At 54.4% G+C, this 17,456-nt stretch overlaps 1 protein-coding gene across 4 annotated transcripts; it reads left to right on the top strand.

Annotated features, from left to right (window-relative positions):
- Positions 1 to 2,486: 2,486 nt before the first annotated feature.
- Atn1 (atrophin 1) lies at positions 2,487 to 16,461 on the top strand. Of its 4 annotated transcripts, none has more exons than XM_052720569.1 (11): positions 2,488 to 2,639; positions 3,278 to 3,349; positions 8,929 to 9,104; positions 9,252 to 9,389; positions 9,527 to 9,640; positions 10,754 to 12,720; positions 12,894 to 13,116; positions 13,366 to 14,062; positions 15,165 to 15,308; positions 15,628 to 15,808; positions 15,932 to 16,461. In XM_052720569.1, exons 3-11 carry the CDS (start codon positions 9,078 to 9,080, stop codon positions 15,963 to 15,965), a joined length of 3,525 nt encoding a protein of 1,174 aa, XP_052576529.1. In that variant the 5' UTR covers positions 2,488 to 2,639; positions 3,278 to 3,349; positions 8,929 to 9,077; the 3' UTR covers positions 15,966 to 16,461. The 4 variants fall into 4 exon arrangements, with proteins under 4 accessions (XP_052576530.1, XP_052576529.1, XP_052576527.1 ...); XM_052720567.1 differs by having other exon boundaries at positions 2,489 to 2,639; positions 10,751 to 12,720; XM_052720568.1 differs by lacking the exon at positions 2,488 to 2,639 and adding an exon at positions 2,910 to 2,949 and having other exon boundaries at positions 10,751 to 12,720.
- The last annotated feature ends 995 nt before the right edge of the window (positions 16,462 to 17,456 follow it).

Genomic DNA, 17,456 nt, shown 5'->3' with positions numbered 1-17,456 from the left:
CGTTGCCTGGAGACCAGCGGATTGTGGGGGGCTGGGGCCAGAGAAGGAGCTGGGGTGAAGGATGGGGGTGGAGTGTATGTGTGATGCTCCCAGCAGCTAAGCTATGAGCCTGGCCTTGGGTACCGGAGGAACTAGAACGGGTAGTGCTGGCTTCTTTTTCTGGTCTTACTCCTTGTCCTTACCTAGGCCTGAATTTTTTCTTTTAGAAAGTTACCATGTTGGCGTTTGCCTTAGTGGTTAAACAAGGAGGAGAGCTCAGTCTAGAAGGGATTTGGAGAGGGCCTGAGCCAGGCCCAGTGGGAGCTAAAGGAAAGAGAGGAAGCGCTGGGGGGAGAAGGAGGAGGAGTCTCAGCAAAACTAGTTGGTGGAGGAAGGAGCAGAGGGCATCCTGGAGCACAGAGAAGAAGCAACAGGGCACAAGAGGACAGGGAGCCGACCCGGTCTCTGGGAGGCCCTGCAAGGGGACCAGAAGATGGGCATGGGGGAAAAGTGAGTCCCTGCAGAGGCAGGGGTTTCAGGGTGGGGTGATGGTGGGAGGATTCTTGCTCTGTCTCCCTAGTGCTTTGGAATCTGTTTAGAGCTTTTGGGCAAGTTCAAGAACTTGGCTGACTCTGGCCTAAGGAATGGTAACACAAGATCTACTGAGCTGATACAAGGCCAGCCTTTCTCCTTCCTTCCCTAAAGGCAGTCTGTCCACTCAGCGCCCCCACTCCACGTACCTGGTTTGCAGCTAGACTGCCCCACAGATGCCCTACCACCACTCCAAACTGGTGAACCACCAAGGGCTCCCAATCCAGACTCCAGCTCCAGCTCTTCCCATTTCCCAGCCCGCCTCCCTCCCTTTCTCTAGCCTTCCCAATTTCAGCTGCCAAAAATCACCCTGTCTCTAGTGTCCTTTGTCCTGAGAGATGTTGCTGCTTGGTGTGGGGCCAGACAGGGAGCCCAGAAGAAGGCACTGGTGGACTGGTGGGGGTGCTGACTTCATGGCCGTAGCCTGGACATGACTGACACATTGACAGGAGGAGAGTTAGGAAGACCATGCTGTGGTCTGTGCTGGGGACTGCCTCCATATTCCAACAATTGTTGCAGGGAACCAGGGCACCTAAGGGATGTGTCTAGGTCCTTCCACTTCATCCCCTCTGCGACTATGGCCGAAGATGTTAGTAGTCATGACTTCAGACTTGAGACGGAAAACGATTACACTAGTAAATGGAAGGGCCCAACTGTGAAGTGCCCTTGCTCAGTCACCTCAATGCCAGGGCCTGCCACCCCCGTTCTGTCACTTCTCCGCAGTGTTTTCCATCTTCAGCTCCCTCTTTTCCCATCACTGATCCTCCCGCCATGATGCCACGAAGATCCTATTTATCTTGTACTTCCTCCCAGTCCTCTCTAATTCATTCTCCTCCAATTTATTTGCCAAAGGAAACAGTTCTTAGTTCGATCGAAAGTCCCCACCCTCTGGTTTTATCAACCCACTCCAAACCCCAGTCTCCCTCTAGAATGGCCATCTGGTCCCACCTTTTAAAATCTCTTCTGAGACCTCTCCTGCCTTCGCTCCCACAGAAGTATCTCTGGACTTCCCTCCAGCTTCCCTTCATCACTCCCAAATTGTTGTGGTTTGCATTCTTTTCGACACCAACCACCCCTTAAACTCTTATCTCTTCCAGAAACACCATTCTCTTAGTATGTCTTCATCTTTTCATCCTTTTCCGCCCAGGTCTCCAAACTTCCATCGTATTCTCCCCGAAACAGCTCCTTAAACAACCTCCAGTCTAAGGCTCTGGTCCTTCCTCTCCATCTTTCCAATATAGCCCCATTATCCCAATCTCTACTTCAGGATCCCCCGAACTCCTCCCACTTCACCCCTGCCACAGCCCCTTGTCCCCAAACTTCGGCAGCCTCCCCATGTCTGCCTTCACAGCTCGCAGCCCCTCCCACCCAGCCCTCTCGCGCGGGGCCCGCGAGCTCCCCACGCTCTGCGCCGCGAGGCCCTCTCCCTCCGCGCCCCGGCCGGCTTCGGCCAAACTCGCCCGGCGCCTCCCCTTCCCCGATCCTCCGCCCCCCGACTGCCGCGCGCTCCCTCCCTCGCGTCTCCTCCGGGCCCCTCTCTCCTCCGTTCCTCCGCGCTCCCTCCTTCTCCCTCTTCCTCCCTGCTCCCATCCCCCTCTCCCGAGCGCCCTCCCTCCGCCGTCCGCTTTCCTGTGCGAGTCGCCGGACGCGCCGCCCAGCCCGTCCGCCTGCCCGCCCGCAGCCCGGCGCCGGGCCGGGGCCTCGGGCCAGGACGCGTTTCTGGGCGGCTGGCCTCGGGGCGGGCTAGGGGCGCGCGGCACGAGCGGCGGGAGGGCCGGGGGTCGCGGGCCTCGCCGGGGCCGCGAGTGCGGGCGGAGGCGGGCGGCGCGGCGGGGGCGGGCGGCGCGTTCCGGGCGGGCGGGCGGGGAGTGCGAGAAGCCGATCGGGGCTGCGCGGGGAGCGAGGCATGGGGGCCGCCCTCCGGGGGGGCCGGGGCCGCCGCCGCCGCCGCCGAGGCGGCGACTGAAGCCGCGCAGCGAGGAGGGGCGGGGAGTGGCCGCCGCCGTCCCCGGGAGGCGCCGGAGCCCGACTGCACTCGCAGCCAGCCAGCCGTCCCGAGCCGCTCGCAGGTAAGGTCCGCTGCCGCCCGCCCGGGCCGCCCCGTTTCGGCCCTCGGCTCCCCGCCCCACCCCTCCCGGTCCCCCCTCCCGCCGCCGCCTCCATTTGTTATTTTCCCGGTCGCGTTCCCTCACTGCGGGCACGGCCGGGCCCGAGGCTGGGGGTTCAGGGGGTGGGGCCGCCCGGAGGAGGGACGCGGGCCCGGGAGTCGCGAGCTCGGGAGGTGGGGGAGGAGGGTGTAGGGAGGAGGGCTGACGGGGCCGAGCTTCGCCAGGACCAGAGCCTAAAGGGGAGGAACGCCGAGGTGGAGACTTGGCGGAGGTAAAACGGGGGATGCTGTGCGGGTGGTTCGCGGAGAAGGCAGGACGGATCGGAGAGATGGCAGCGAGGTGGGGCGTGAAGGCTCCAGAAGCCCCGCAGGCCCAGAACCCGGGTTCCAGAACCCAGGGTTGCGGGTATTAGGAACAGAAGGGAAGTGGAACCGGGAGAGGGGTGTGGTAGATGGTAAGAACAGGATTGTAGCTGCAGAGAGGGGGGATTGAACCTGGGGGAATGGGGAAGGAGCAGGAGAGGCCCATCTTTGAGAAGCCTGGGGTGGAAATGGGAAGGCCGTATCTTTTGTGACTCAGTTTTCTTTTCCCCACTCCAGGTCACCTCTGACCCTGTTTTCCTAATCCCAGACCTAGTTACTTCGTTGGAGGGGGCACTGAGGCTCGGCAGTGTGAGTCCTAACACTAATAAGGAAGGAAGGGATACTGATGGGAGGATTTGGGAGGTTGGGAAAGAAGAGAGAATTGGGCAATCTTGTAGGCATTCCAAGGAATTGTGACCTCCACCCTCATCGCCAGAGCTGTGGCTGCCCCACAGCTGGGCTCTATCTGGGAAGCCGTCAGTGATGCTCTGGTCTCCGGGGTCTCCCTTTGTGCCCGGGGCAGGTTACCCTAAAGCTCCTTCCCTGAGGGTACTACTGTAAGAAGGTGGGAGTTGCTTTGGCAACTGTGGTGGTAATAGTGGCTGCCAGATGGACCCCTGGGATGGCCTCTTGAGGGGCACTTTTTTCACCCATTTTGTTGCCATGGCTGTGATCCAGTGGGAATTCCTGTAGGTGGGGGTTCAGTATGTAGACTGGGCCTCAGCCTGCAGCTATGTCCTAGGGACTCTGGGGAGGGGTTCTGGGAGATGTTTCTGGTGTTGCCCCGAGTAGGGGTTTCCTAAGGAGGTGCACCCCTTCTCCCCCAGCAGTCTGTTGGAACAGGTAACCCTGTTGCTTGCAGGTCATTCTTGCAAGCCTCCTCCTGGGTATGGTGGGAAGATGAAAATACTGTTGTTCAAACTATCTGGTCTTGGGCTGGGGGTAGCTCAGTGGTAATGTTATTTCCTAGTATGCATACATAGGCTCTGGGTTTGAGCTCCAGAAACAAACAAAAAATAAAAAACCCAAGTTACCTCATCCTGGTCATTTCCAGCCTCTGCCACCCTTATGTCTTGTAAATGGTTCATTCTTTGCACTACTTCATTTTCTTGAAGTCCTCTTTGGATTTCTCTTCTGTCAGTTCTCAGGGTGACCCCTTCATTCAACTGATCCTTGGCCTTTTACTTCCCTGAACTTAACAGAAATGGCATGGCTCTTCATGCCTGTCTCAGGTGTGGGTGGCCCAGGGGAGAGGGCTATGAAACAGCCTTGGGCAGAACAGGATGCTCTGGAACGGGAGCCGGGAGACCAGGGTGTACTCTGGCTGTACCTCTATGACCTTGGGCAAGTCACTTCTCGTCTTTGAGCCTTCGTTGTATGATGAAATGGCCTCTGTGGCTCCTTCAACAGTCCTGGGTTCTAATAAGACTTAGGCTACTGCATTGTTCCCTGCTGGTCTGGGCTTCATGGATAGCTCGGTCATTTTCAGCTGATGGTTAGGCAGGCAGGCAGGTCTGGAATGGTGGAGACTAGTCAGTGATCCTGAAATAAATATACTCTGTAAGCTCTTCCCAGGGAGCCTGTGACGTGGTCATTTTCTGACATTGTCATATTTGTTCCTTAATTTCTTTCTTTGGAAAAATGGATGACATTTATTTTTGTGTGTGCCCTGGTGCACATGTGGAGGGCAGAGGGTAACTGGGTGTTGAGTTTGTTCTCTTCTTCCACCATGTGGGTCCCATGGTTTGACTCTGGTCGTTGGTTTGGTAGTAATCTTTGTTTTTGTTTTTTGGTTTTTGAGATGGTCTTCTATAGCCCAAGCTGGCTTGGCTTGAACTCACTGCACAAGATGACCTTGAACTTGTGTTCTCCTTGCCTACCTCTGAAGTCCTGAGATTGCAGGCATGGGCCACACCCTGTTTTATGTGGTGTTGGAATCTAACCCAGGGCTTCATGCCTGCCAGACCTGCACTCTAACCACTGATCTGCATCTCTAATCCCTCTGAATTCCCTTTCCTCTGCTTACTTAGGGACTCTTTTCTGAGTTCCTGTTTCCCTGCCTTCTGAGTTTATTCTTCCTTGCTTTCTTCTACAATAAGGTAATGGGGGCAAATGGGTGCTCTTGTACATGGCAGATGCTCAGTGTTAGTTCGCCACAGCCTTCTAGGCAAGATGGAGTACCACTCAAGTTTAGACTTAACGTATGACCTGACCTCAGTCTCCAGCTCTACCCCTTCCTCTGCCACGCCTTATCCCAGGAATTACTGCCCCATTGATGCTGTTTTTCTCTTCCAAAGCTACTCATGGCAAATTTTATCAGATTTCAGCCGATTAAAAAAGGTAAGAAAGGCACACAGTAATCGCTCTGTTCTCCAAGGAACGTCAGTATATTTTTTGACCTTTTGGATCCTTTAAGAATCAAACTGACTTGGTAACAAGTTCTGTGATGGGAGGAGATGTTCTAGGAGGGCTGACAGATGCCAGCCCCAGGTAGTGTTCTTTGTTGTCCTTATTGTTAACATTATTTTCTCCTTTTCTTCTGTTTCGTGCTGTTTTGTGGACATTGGTTTATTCTCTTTCCTCTTTTTCACTTGTAGTTTTATTTTTTTGAGACATGATTTCATGGAACTGGCTGGCTTTGAACTTGCTATTTGCCAAGGGTGGCTGGTCCTCCTTCCTTCACCTCCCAAGTAATGGAATTACAGATGTGTGTCACCATGCCTGGTAATGCATAGTATTTTAAAAACCAATCCACAAACAACTAAAAAAAAAAAATGTGGTCATAGCTGTAGTTGAAGTAAACTGGCTTACTGGGCAAAGCGTCAGTCGAAAGTTCAGACTTGGGGCTCTGTCCCATCTGTTTTGTGCCCCTTAAGTATAAGTTACTAAGTTTCCTGGAAATGTTAGACTCACTCATTCCTCATTGCCTGCCTCAGTATGGTTCAGTGGGGTTGGGCAAAAAGAGATTACTCTGTGTTACTTGGAGAAAATACATGTAGAAATGTCATTTACCTGCACCTCCCAACTCAGAATGGGTGGGTGAATTTAGTCTATTCCCATTGGGCTAACATCAGTTAATTCAAAGGACCTACCGAACCTGGGGTGTGCCTGTAATTCCAGCTCTTGAGACCTGACCTCAAAACAGTAACCAAATGGACCTACTGACAGTCACTTGGTTTAAAGGTCATTGACAGCAGTACACTTGGCTGGGTGAGGTGCTTGCTTACAAACCCAGTGCCGGGAGACTGAAACGGAAGGCTCCTGGGCTTAGTTTAAGGCTGGTGCAAGGTGCATTGTGTGACTCTGTCTCAAATAAGGACACAACAAACCCCATCTGTGTGTGTACATGACATCAGTAGAAAATATAAAAAGGAAAACTGTGAAAGTAGCATTTTTTGCACTTAAAATATGTTACAGGCTGGGCATAATGGCACACACTTTCAGTCCCAGCACTCAGGTGGCAGAGGCAAGCAGATCTCTGAGTTCAAGGCCAGCCTGGTCTACAGAGTGAGACCCTGTCTCAGAGAAAGACAGACACAGAGAGACAGACAGACAGAGAAACAGACAAGCAGACAAGAGAAACTGTCTGAAGAGATGGCTCAGTGGTTTAGAGAACTTGTGGCTCATGCCGAGGACTGAGGTTTTATTCTCAGCACCCACAGGATAGGTCACACCCACACTAACTCCAGTTCCAGGGTATCTGTTGCCCTCCTCTGACCTCCCCAGGGACCAGACACACACGTGATCCGCATACATACATTCAGGCAAAACGTTCATGCATAGAAAATTAAATTTAAAAATTTTATGGGTAGTAGTATGGGGTGGTTTGACTCTTAGCAAGAAACATAAACAAGTATAGGGACTAGAAATACACACAGTCCAGTGTACTCTCCTGGCATGCCTGAGGCCCTGGAGTCAGTGCACAGCACCAAGGAACTCTGTAATCCCAGCACTGGGGAGTGAAGGCTGGAGGATCAGGAGTTGAAGTACTGATGAAAATGTATGGCTGTGGATGCACGGGTAGATGATGATGTCCATGTTTGTACTGCTAGATACAGGTAGATAGGCTGTTCATGCCAAGTAAAAGACAGGCTTAAAATTTGTAAGTCTGTGTTGTATGTTCACTGACATTTTGTCTTTTTGTAGTTTTAAAATATTTTGAGGGGGCTGGAGAGATGGCTCAGCTGTTAAGAGCACTGACTGCTCTTCGAGAGGACCTGGGTTCAATTCCCCGCACCCTCATGGAAGTTCATAGCTGTCTGGAATTACAGTTCCAGGGGATCCAACACCCTCACATAGACATGAATGCAGACAAACCACCAGTGTACCATAAAATAAAATTTAAAAAGTTTTGAGTTGGGCTGGTGAGATGCTCACTGAGCAGTGAGCCACAAAGCCTGAAACTGGATTTGATCCCCAGGTCCCACATGGTGAGAGGACTGACTCAGGCTGTCCTCTGACCCGCACACACACGTCATAGCACGTGCATACCCTCCCTCAGTCAACCCGTCAGTGTATTCTGAGTCTGGTTACTGTGAAAGCTTTGACTTTTAAGCACAGGAAACACCAGTACAGCCTTCCCTTGATATCTGGGGGATTTGTTCCCGTACACTTCACAGATACCAGATTAACACATACTCAGGTCCCTAGTATGGAATGATGCTGTATCTGTTTGTACCTACACACAATCCTCCATGTTTTTAAAATCACCTGTGGATCATGTACAGTAACCAGTTCCATGTAAATGTTTGATAAAGTCCACCTGTTCAAAGCCGAGGTGACGTGCCATGGGAAGGTGAGCAATGGTTGAACCAAAGCTGGAGAGGGACCTAGGGCTTGTGAAAGGTGCGCCATTACAGCAGCTTGTGTCCACATAGCATCCTTGTAGACTGAGCCAGGGGCGGCAATGTTAACAGATGCAAACTTTGTTTGGAACTTTCTGGAATTTTTCCTCCCAAACATTGTCAGTTCAAGTTGGCTGACTCTCTGGACAAAAACCCTGTAAGTGGAAAAGGCCAACTACTAGAGGATGGATCCTTATGAGGCTGTCTAGAATGTTCTACAGTTTCGAAGATGCCTCGATTTGGGGTTGAAGCTGGTGAGGCTGTGCTACTCAGTATTGTAGAATGGGACATTCTTCTGCATTGTGTGATGTGAAACAAGATTGTTATCTGTGTGACTGATCTAGGCTTCTTAGAATTCTCTCCAACTTCTGAGGAGAGTGTAGAAGAGTGAGCGGGTGAGTGTGCCTTTGAAGTCAGATTGCAGAGGGTTAGGTTCTGGCTTTGTCGTTGGTCCTTCCCTATGGAAGGTGGGACAGGTCACAGTCACAGTGAGCCTCAGTCTCCTTACTTACTAATCCCACTGCAGAGTGTGTTGGAGGTGATCCAGGAAAGTGCATGTAGAGGGCTTGACACGAAGAAGATGCCCAGTAAACACATCAGCCTCGTTTCTTTGTGCTGCTTTTGAATTTGTAAGGCCCTGGAATTAATGAGTGTACAATTTTTTTTTTTTGATGTTGTTGTTGAGACAGGATTTTGCTGTCTAGTTCAGGCTGTCCTTGAACATGTGATGCCCAAGCCATAGCTTTCTGAATGCTGGCACTACAGGCATCCACCACCATACCAGGCCACAGATACTCTTTAGGGCTTGTAAAGGGTAAAATCCTGCTAAGTGTTAGGTTGGGGTTCATAGGTACATCTGAATTTTCTGCCTTCCCTAGAGATGAGAGAGAATATACTGTGAGGGTCTCTTAGCTGATGTAGCCTGCGGAGCGAGCTGCGGTCTCTTGTGGTGTCTGTACCTCTTGACCCTTAGGACTAGGCTTCTTACTCAGACCCCTGCTGCTTCTGCTACAGTATGAAAACGCTGATGGTTTTTCCTAACAGATTTCACTGAAAACATCCTTCGAGTACCTCGTGCCTACAACTGCTTCCAGCTTCCCAGACCACAGCTGTGGGGAGCTTGGGGTGCAGCAAACAAGATTTTGTATTCAGCTGCCCAGGCAGAGGAGAATGGGGTCTCCACAGCCTGAAGAATGAAGACACGACAGAATAAAGATTCAGTGAGTAGAAGCTGTAGTAAGCAGTACGCCAGGTCAAGGGCAGGGGCAGGGAAGCTAGGAGGAAGGGCCTACAGCGGAGAACAGAAACAATGTATAATCTAAAGTTAGGTGCAATGTAAAACACTACTGCCTCCATCCCGCTCTCAGATGTCAATGAGGAGTGGACGGAAGAAAGAGGCCCCCGGGCCCCGGGAAGAGCTGAGATCAAGGGGCCGGGCCTCCCCTGGAGGGGTCAGCACATCTAGCAGTGATGGCAAAGCTGAGAAGTCCAGGCAGACGGCCAAGGTAATCCTCCTCTGGTCCCCACAGGACGCACTGCAGCTGAAGGGGTGTTTGGGGGTGGGGGGTTTCAAGTTTGGCAGGGAGTAACTCTGGCAGGGGCTTAGGAGACAGAAGACAAGCATGTTCTTTCTCCCTAACAGAAGGCCCGAGTAGAGGAAACCTCTACCCCAAAGGCCAACAAGCAGGGCCGAAGCGAGGAGATCTCCGAGAGTGAAAGTGAGGAGACCAGTGCACCTAAAAAGACCAAAACTGAGGTGAGAGATTGTGACGACCGTGACCTTTCTGACTATGCTCTCTAAACTTCTGCTGTGCACCGTTCCTGCTTTGATGTCTGCTGGCATCTCAGAGTCCTGTTTGGTGCTTGTTTGGAGTGGTCTCGTCTATAATACGGTAGACGGCTCCTGAGGCTTTAGTTCGAACAGTAAGTGACAAAGCAGGGCCACGGGACTAGACGGGTAGGGAGGGTGTTACAGCCTCCGTTGAGGAAGGGACAAGTAATTCTTAAGGAGGATGCAGAAATGGGACTGGTAATGCAGCTCACTGTAGGGCCATGGGGGACTGGACAGGTAGGGAGGGTGTTACAGCCTCCGTTGAGGAAGGGACAAGTAAGTCTTAAGGAGGATGCAGAAATGGGACTGGTAATGCAGCTCACTCCGTAGAGTGCTTGCCTAGTACAGAGTGCTAAGTCCAAGCACTTAATACAATCTAAAAACTGGGCATGATGGTGCACATCTCTTAGCCTAGCATTCAGACAAGACAGGAAGATTAAAAAAAATCAAGGTCAGCCAGGTGGTGGTGGTGCTCACTTTTAATCCCAGCACTTGGGATGCAGAAGCAGGCAGATCTCTGTGAGTTCCAGGCCAGCCTGGTCTACAAATCTAGTTCCAGGAAAGCCAGGGCTACACAGAGAAACCCTGTCTCAAAAAACAAAAAATTCAAGGTCATCCTGTCCTATGTGGTGAGTGAGTTGGAGGTCAGCCTGGGCTATATGAAACTGTTGTTAGAAAAGCAAGCCAGGAGGAAAGAAAACAAGGAAACCACGCATTTGGGGACAGCTAACAGGACCAGGGATGAGAGTTGGACAGGAGATGGCAAGAAGGGTCTGCAGTCGATTGTAAGGGGTCAGTGTTTGAGATGGACACTTGAGAAGGACCAGGGTTTGACAAGGAAGGAAATAAGCTATTAGAAAGCAGCTGAGATGTGGGAGAGAGAGATGCTAGATGACAGAAGGTGGCCTTGAGCAAGCATCCCCAACACACTGTAGCACAGCAGTGCTGTGAGGAGCAAAGGATTGTGGGAGATAAGTTTGAATCCTGGGGAAACAGGAAAGGAAAAGAGGAAAATTGAGCCCTCTTCCCTGACAGCAGGAGCTCCCTCGACCACAGTCTCCCTCGGATCTGGACAGCCTGGATGGGCGCAGCATTAATGATGATGGCAGCAGTGACCCTAGGGATATAGATCAGGATAACCGAAGCACATCCCCCAGCATCTACAGCCCTGGAAGTGTGGAGAATGACTCTGATTCATCTTCGGGCCTGTCCCAGGGCCCAGCCCGCCCCTACCACCCACCTCCACTCTTTCCTCCCTCCCCTCCACCACCAGACAGCACTCCTCGGCAGCCAGAGCCTGGCTTTGAACCCCATCCTTCTGTGACACCCACTGGATATCACGCTCCAATGGAGCCACCCCCATCTCGGTTATTCCAGGGCCCTCCTCCTGGAGCCCCTCCCCCACACCCACAGCTCTACCCTGGGAATGCTGGTGGAGGTGTTTTATCTGGACCCCCCATGGGTCCCAAAGGGGGAGCAGCTGCCTCTTCAGTGAGTGCCCCTAGTGGAGGCAAGCAGCATCCCCCACCCACCACCCCAATTTCAATATCAAGCTCTGGGGCCACTGGTGCCCCTCCAACAAAGCCGCCCAATACTCCAGTGGGTGGTGGGAACCTACCTTCTGCTCCACCACCAGCCACTTTCCCCCATGTGACACCAAACCTGCCGCCTCCACCTGCCCTGAGACCCCTCAACAACGCCTCAGCCTCTCCTCCTGGAATGGGGGCTCAGCCAATCCCTGGGCATCTGCCCTCTCCCCATGCCATGGGTCAGGGCATGAGTGGACTTCCTCCTGGCCCAGAGAAGGGTCCAACTCTGGCTCCCTCACCCCACCCTTTGCCCCCAGCTTCTTCCTCCTCTGCCCCTGGGCCCCCAATGCGGTACCCATATTCATCCTCTAGTAACTCTGGAGCAGCTGCTTCTAGCTCCTCCTCCTCTGCCTCCCAGTACCCAGCTTCCCAGGCTCTGCCCAGTTACCCTCATTCCTTCCCTCCACCAACAAGTATGTCTGTTGCTAATCAGCCACCCAAGTATACCCAGCCTTCTCTCCCATCGCAGGCTGTGTGGAGCCAGGGTCCTCCACCCCCTCCCCCCTATGGCCGCCTCTTGGCCAACACCACCCATCCAGGCCCTTACCCTCCCACTGGGGGCCAATCCACAGCCCACCCACCAGCCCCTACACATCACCATCACCAGCAACAACAGCAGCAGCAACATCATCATGGAAACTCTGGGCCCCCTCCACCTGGAGCATATCCTCACCCCCTAGAGAGCAGTAGCTCCCATCATGCACACCCTTACAACATGTCACCCTCCCTGGGGTCTTTGAGGCCCTACCCATCAGGGCCAGCACACCTGCCTCCACCTCATGGCCAGGTGTCCTATAGCCAAGCAGGTCCCAATGGCCCCCCAGTTTCCTCCTCTTCCAACGCTTCCGGCTCTTCCTCTCAAGCCTCCTACTCATGTTCACACCCCTCCTCATCCCAGGGTCCCCAAGGGGCATCCTACCCCTTCCCACCAGTTCCTCCAGTCACCACCTCCTCAGCTACTCTGTCTACTGTCATCGCCACCGTGGCTTCCTCGCCAGCAGGCTACAAGACGGCCTCACCACCCGGGCCCCCTCAGTACAGCAAGAGAGCCCCATCCCCAGGCGCCTACAAGACCGCCACCCCGCCTGGATACAAACCGGGGTCACCACCCTCCTTCAGAACGGGGACCCCACCCGGCTTTCGAGGCACCTCTCCGCCAGCAGGTCCAGGGACCTTCAAGCCAGGCTCGCCCACCGTGGGGCCAGGGCCCCTGCCTCCTGCGGGGCCTTCCAGTCTGTCGGCTCTGCCTCCACCCGCCGCGGCCCCCGCTGCAGGGCCGCCCCTGGCGGCCACGCAGATCAAACAGGAGCCGGCCGAAGAGTATGAGGCCCCCGAGAGTCCCGTGCCCCCGGCCCGAAGCCCTTCGCCCCCTCCCAAGGTGGTGGACGTGCCCAGCCACGCCAGCCAGTCGGCCCGGTGAGCAGCCGTGGGTGCGGGTGCGGGTGGGGCTGGGAGCGGAAGGCGGAGGGGCGAGCGGGGCCTTGCGATCACGTTCACCGTGCGGTGCGGACTGGGGGACACGAGCTGGGGGAGGAGGGTGGTGGGGGGGCCGCCCTGGAGGCTCGAGCTCACAGCTCCGCGCCCGGCAGGTTCAATAAGCACCTGGACCGCGGCTTCAACTCGTGCGCGCGCAGCGACCTGTACTTCGTGCCGCTGGAGGGCTCCAAGCTGGCCAAGAAGCGCGCCGACCTGGTGGAGAAGGTGCGGCGCGAGGCCGAGCAGCGCGCGCGCGAGGAGAAGGAGCGCGAGCGCGAGCGGGAGCGCGAGAAGGAGCGCGAGCGCGAGAAAGAGCGCGAGCTGGAGCGCAGTGTGGTGAGTGCGTCACAAGGTGCGCCGCGCGCCTCTCCCGCTGCCGGGCTTCGCCACTCCGGTCGCTTCGCCCCCTGGCGGAGGGGAGGAGCCGCTGCAGCCCAGAAAGCTCAGGCTTCCAGGCAGGAGGAAAAGAAAGCTGGGAGTGGGGTGAGGCATTTTGGCTTTCCACCGCGGAGACAGTCGGGCAGCCCGGGGCCGGTAGCTTCCCGCGGCTGCAGTGCTGACCCCGCCTCTTTGTGTGTTCTGCAGAAGTTGGCCCAGGAGGGCCGTGCTCCGGTGGAGTGCCCGTCTCTGGGTCCAGTGCCCCATCGGCCTCCCTTTGAGCCTGGCAGCGCTGTGGCTACGGTGCCCCCTTACCTAGGTCCCGATACTCCAGCCCTGCGCACTCTCAGTGAATACGCCCGACCTCACGTCATGTCTCCTGGCAATCGCAACCACCCGTTCTATGTGCCCTTGGGGGCCGTGGACCCGGGGCTTCTGGGTTACAATGTCCCAGCCCTGTACAGCAGCGACCCAGCTGCCCGAGAAAGGGAGCGGGAAGCCCGTGAACGTGACCTCCGTGACCGGCTCAAGCCTGGCTTTGAGGTGAAGCCGAGTGAGCTGGAACCCCTACATGGGGTCCCCGGGCCGGGCCTGGATCCCTTCCCCCGACACGGGGGCCTGGCCCTACAGCCTGGGCCGCCTGGCCTGCATCCTTTCCCTTTTCATCCGAGCCTGGGGCCCCTGGAGCGAGAACGGCTAGCGCTGGCAGCTGGGCCAGCCCTGCGTCCTGACATGTCTTACGCTGAGCGCCTGGCAGCTGAAAGGCAGCATGCAGAAAGGGTGGCGGCCCTGGGCAATGACCCACTGGCCCGGCTGCAGATGCTCAACGTGACTCCCCATCACCACCAGCACTCCCATATCCACTCTCACCTTCACCTGCACCAGCAGGATGCCATCCATGCAGGTAAGACGCCCTGTTTCCTGGCTTTGGACGGTGGCTCGGCCGTATCCCATAGCGTTCTCCCGTTCCTCTGGCCAGAACCTCCCTTTTAGACTGGCGTCAGTCGCCCTCTCCCGAGATTACTGTTCTCACCTCTGCTTCCTTGACTCTCCGTCCACGCTGTCTCACGCCCTCTTCATAGTCCTTGATAACAGACCAAGCTGGAGCCTTGTGAAGGATCACCTCTCTGTCTTCCTCTCTCTAAGCCCCTCACATAGCAGTGTTCTTGTTCCAAACCTCGTCTGTTGCCAACATCTCCTTCCCTTACATCTAGGGGTCTTCTGTGTTTCTGCCCATCTGTAGATTTAGAACCTTTTGGAAAAATCCATGTAAGTTTGGTTTTGGTGCCATAGGCAATAAGGAGCTTTCCTCACTATTTTAACGTCGCGCTTATAGCCCAGAACACGGCCTAGTTGGCCGTAGACTTGGTCATTTGGAATTGCTCGTTTCTTCTCGCCCTCCCCCATTCCCCCCAGTTAGAGCATGTATTTATTTATAAGTATACAGAACAACAGGCTTTTGGCATTTTCTTTTTCTTTTTTCTTTTTAAGATTTATTTATTGATTGATACATGTATCCCTGCCGACCAGAAGAGGGTACTAGATCCCATTTCAGGTGGTTGTCAGCCACCATGTGGTTGCTGGGAACCGAACTTCAGACCTTTGGAAGAGTAGCCAGTGCTCCTAACCGCTGAGACATCTCTCCAGCCCGGGCTTTTGGCATTTTCATTCGGCTCATACTCATCCCACCTCTTACATTTTTTTCCCTGTCTCATTTCTTAAACTTAAAAAATCAGTAGTTTTCTAAACTTACCCTTCTTCTCTTCAGAGTAATCCATTCTTCTCTTTCCTCCTCAGCCCTCTCTGCTAACTAATCTGTCTTCAGTCAAGCGTGTCTCTTCCCCAGCAGTTTCTTCTTCCCAGCTCAGGACTCGAGCTCTTTCCTCCTGCCTTCCTTAAGCTTTGCATCCCTGGGGTCTGTCTTCACAGGCGAAATCCCTCCACCCCGGTGCATGGTTGTCCCTGACCCTGCCTCCTGGTGACACCTTCCTTTCTCTGCCCTCCAGCCTCCGCCTCGGTGCACCCTCTCATTGACCCCCTGGCCTCAGGGTCTCACCTTACCCGGATCCCCTACCCAGCTGGGACCCTCCCTAACCCCCTTCTTCCTCACCCTCTGCACGAGAACGAAGTTCTTCGTCACCAGCTCTTTGGTAAGGATGGAGGTTGGGATGGAGAAGCCTAAGTGAGGGAAGGCCAGAGCAGAGGAAGTAGGGTGGTCTAGTGGGCCTAGAGGAGTTTGGAGAGAGAGGTGAGGAGCTGAGATGGAAACACACAGGCTGAGGTCCTTCTCAAAGAGACTTGAGCTCTAGGGCCAGGCCCAGAAGTCGGACTCCTGGTTCCATTCCACCCTGGCAGATGGTAGGGTAGGTGGTGTGACTCTACATCGTAGCCTTAGTTCCCACTGTCTGTAAAGTGGCTGAGTGCCCTAGCTGTCAGTCACCTGCTCCTGGCCTTTCTTGTCTGTCCTAGCTGCCCCTTACCGGGACCTGCCGGCCTCCCTGTCTGCTCCGATGTCAGCAGCTCATCAGCTGCAGGCCATGCACGCGCAGTCTGCCGAGCTGCAGCGCTTGGCTCTGGAACAGCAGCAGTGGCTGCATGCCCATCACCCGTTGCACAGCGTGCCGCTGCCTGCCCAGGAAGATTACTACAGGTACTGCAGGCTGCCCCAGAGCACACGGGAGGTGGGAGGCGGGTCCCATCCAACAGGGTGCTGGCCCTCTGGAGGGGACGCTCCTCCCTCAGTCTCATCTCCGACGCCTTGCCTCTTGTCTAGTCACCTGAAGAAGGAAAGCGACAAGCCGCTGTAGAACCTGCGATCCAGAGAGCATCCACTGCTCCTTCATCCAGACCTTGGAGGACTCCCCCAACCTTTTGACGACCCCCTCCCCACCCCCAAGCCGAGGAAAGGGTGCTGCCCACGTGCAGAGCTTCTGCAGCTGGGCGGAGGGAGGGAGGGAAGAAGGGACAGAGGTGGGGGGGGCGGGGGCGGGGACAGAACGTGCACAGGATCTTGGACCAGGTCCCTCTTCCTCATCCCCTGCTTTTCTTCTCCTCTAGACCCGATCCTTGGTGGCCACTGCTCCCCCCCACCCGTTGGTGTGATTATCTCATCTGTTAGATGTGGCTGTTTTGCGTAGCATTGTGCTGCCCTGCCCCACCCCATGTGTACACCCCCTCGGCGATGTGTGCCCCTTGCCCGTCCCACATTAATAATTTATATATATAAATATCTATATGATGCTCTTTAAAAATCATCCTGACCAAAACCAACCAAACAAAAACATCCTCACAGTTCCCCAGGAAGATGTCTGTGACTTGTTTTTGGGGGGCTGTGGGTCTGGTGGGGTGGGTAGGGTGGGAGGTCTGATTGTCTTAGGGGAAGTGGGGAGGAGTGGGGTTGGGTAGGGCATTTCTTGATCGTGGATCCTCAGCTATGCTTATGGGGGTGCCTCGTACTAGTCCTCTGATTTCTCCCAAGATTGGGAAGGTAAGGCCTTTGAGAGCAAGAACAGGCCCACAGTGGGCATGACCAGATCTAGAAAACTCCTCAGACCCTGGAAGCACTTCTGGCACTCATCCATCTAATGTGCCACCAGAGTGCTCCAGAAACACAGTTTTGGAGATCTAACTCTTTCCATAGCATAGTTTGATAAGTGGTTTTGAAACAGTTGAATTTGCATAACTTCAGTAGGCCAATAAGATTAGTATTGCTGATTTTTATTAAGATTTATTTTGGGGTTGGGGATTTAGCTCAGTGGTAGAGCACTTGCCTAGCAAGCGCAAGGCCCTGGGTTCGGTCCTCAGCTCTGAAAAAAAAAATATTTGTATTATGTGTATGGGTTCCTGCCCGTTCCCACGAATGCAAGGGCCTGACAGGCCAGAAGAGGGTGTTGGATCCCTTGTAGTTTGAGTTACAGGCAGTCGAGGATTGCCAGGCAGGGCGAGCCATCTTTGCACCCCCTCTGTTTTTTAATGAGGCAAGGTCATGGAAGCCCAAGTTGGCCTTGAACTTGTGGCCCTCCTACCTCTCATCTGTTATGCTAGTATCACAGAAGTGCAGTACTATGCCCCGTGACATTCTGGATTACCCTTGCAGTTTGAGGCAGGCGGGGATGGGTGACAAGAGCCTGTACTAAGAATACAAGGCATCGGGCCACATCGCCTACCACTATACAAGGCCAATTACATCGGCTTTCGTTCCAAGCTTTTATTATTGCGAAGCCCTGTTTTTTTTTTTTCTCATAACAACGGAGCTGTGATTGGCTGTTTCCAGCCAATCAGCATTGAGTCATTTGCAT

Source organism: Peromyscus californicus, unplaced genomic scaffold (assembly GCF_007827085.1).
Source record: "Peromyscus californicus insignis strain IS unplaced genomic scaffold, ASM782708v3 Scaffold_6__1_contigs__length_162567912, whole genome shotgun sequence".
In the NCBI taxonomy this organism is placed as follows: domain Eukaryota; kingdom Metazoa; phylum Chordata; class Mammalia; order Rodentia; family Cricetidae; genus Peromyscus; species Peromyscus californicus.
The sequence above is the reverse complement of the archived record's forward strand: the minus strand, read 5'-3'. Positions and strand labels throughout refer to the sequence as shown.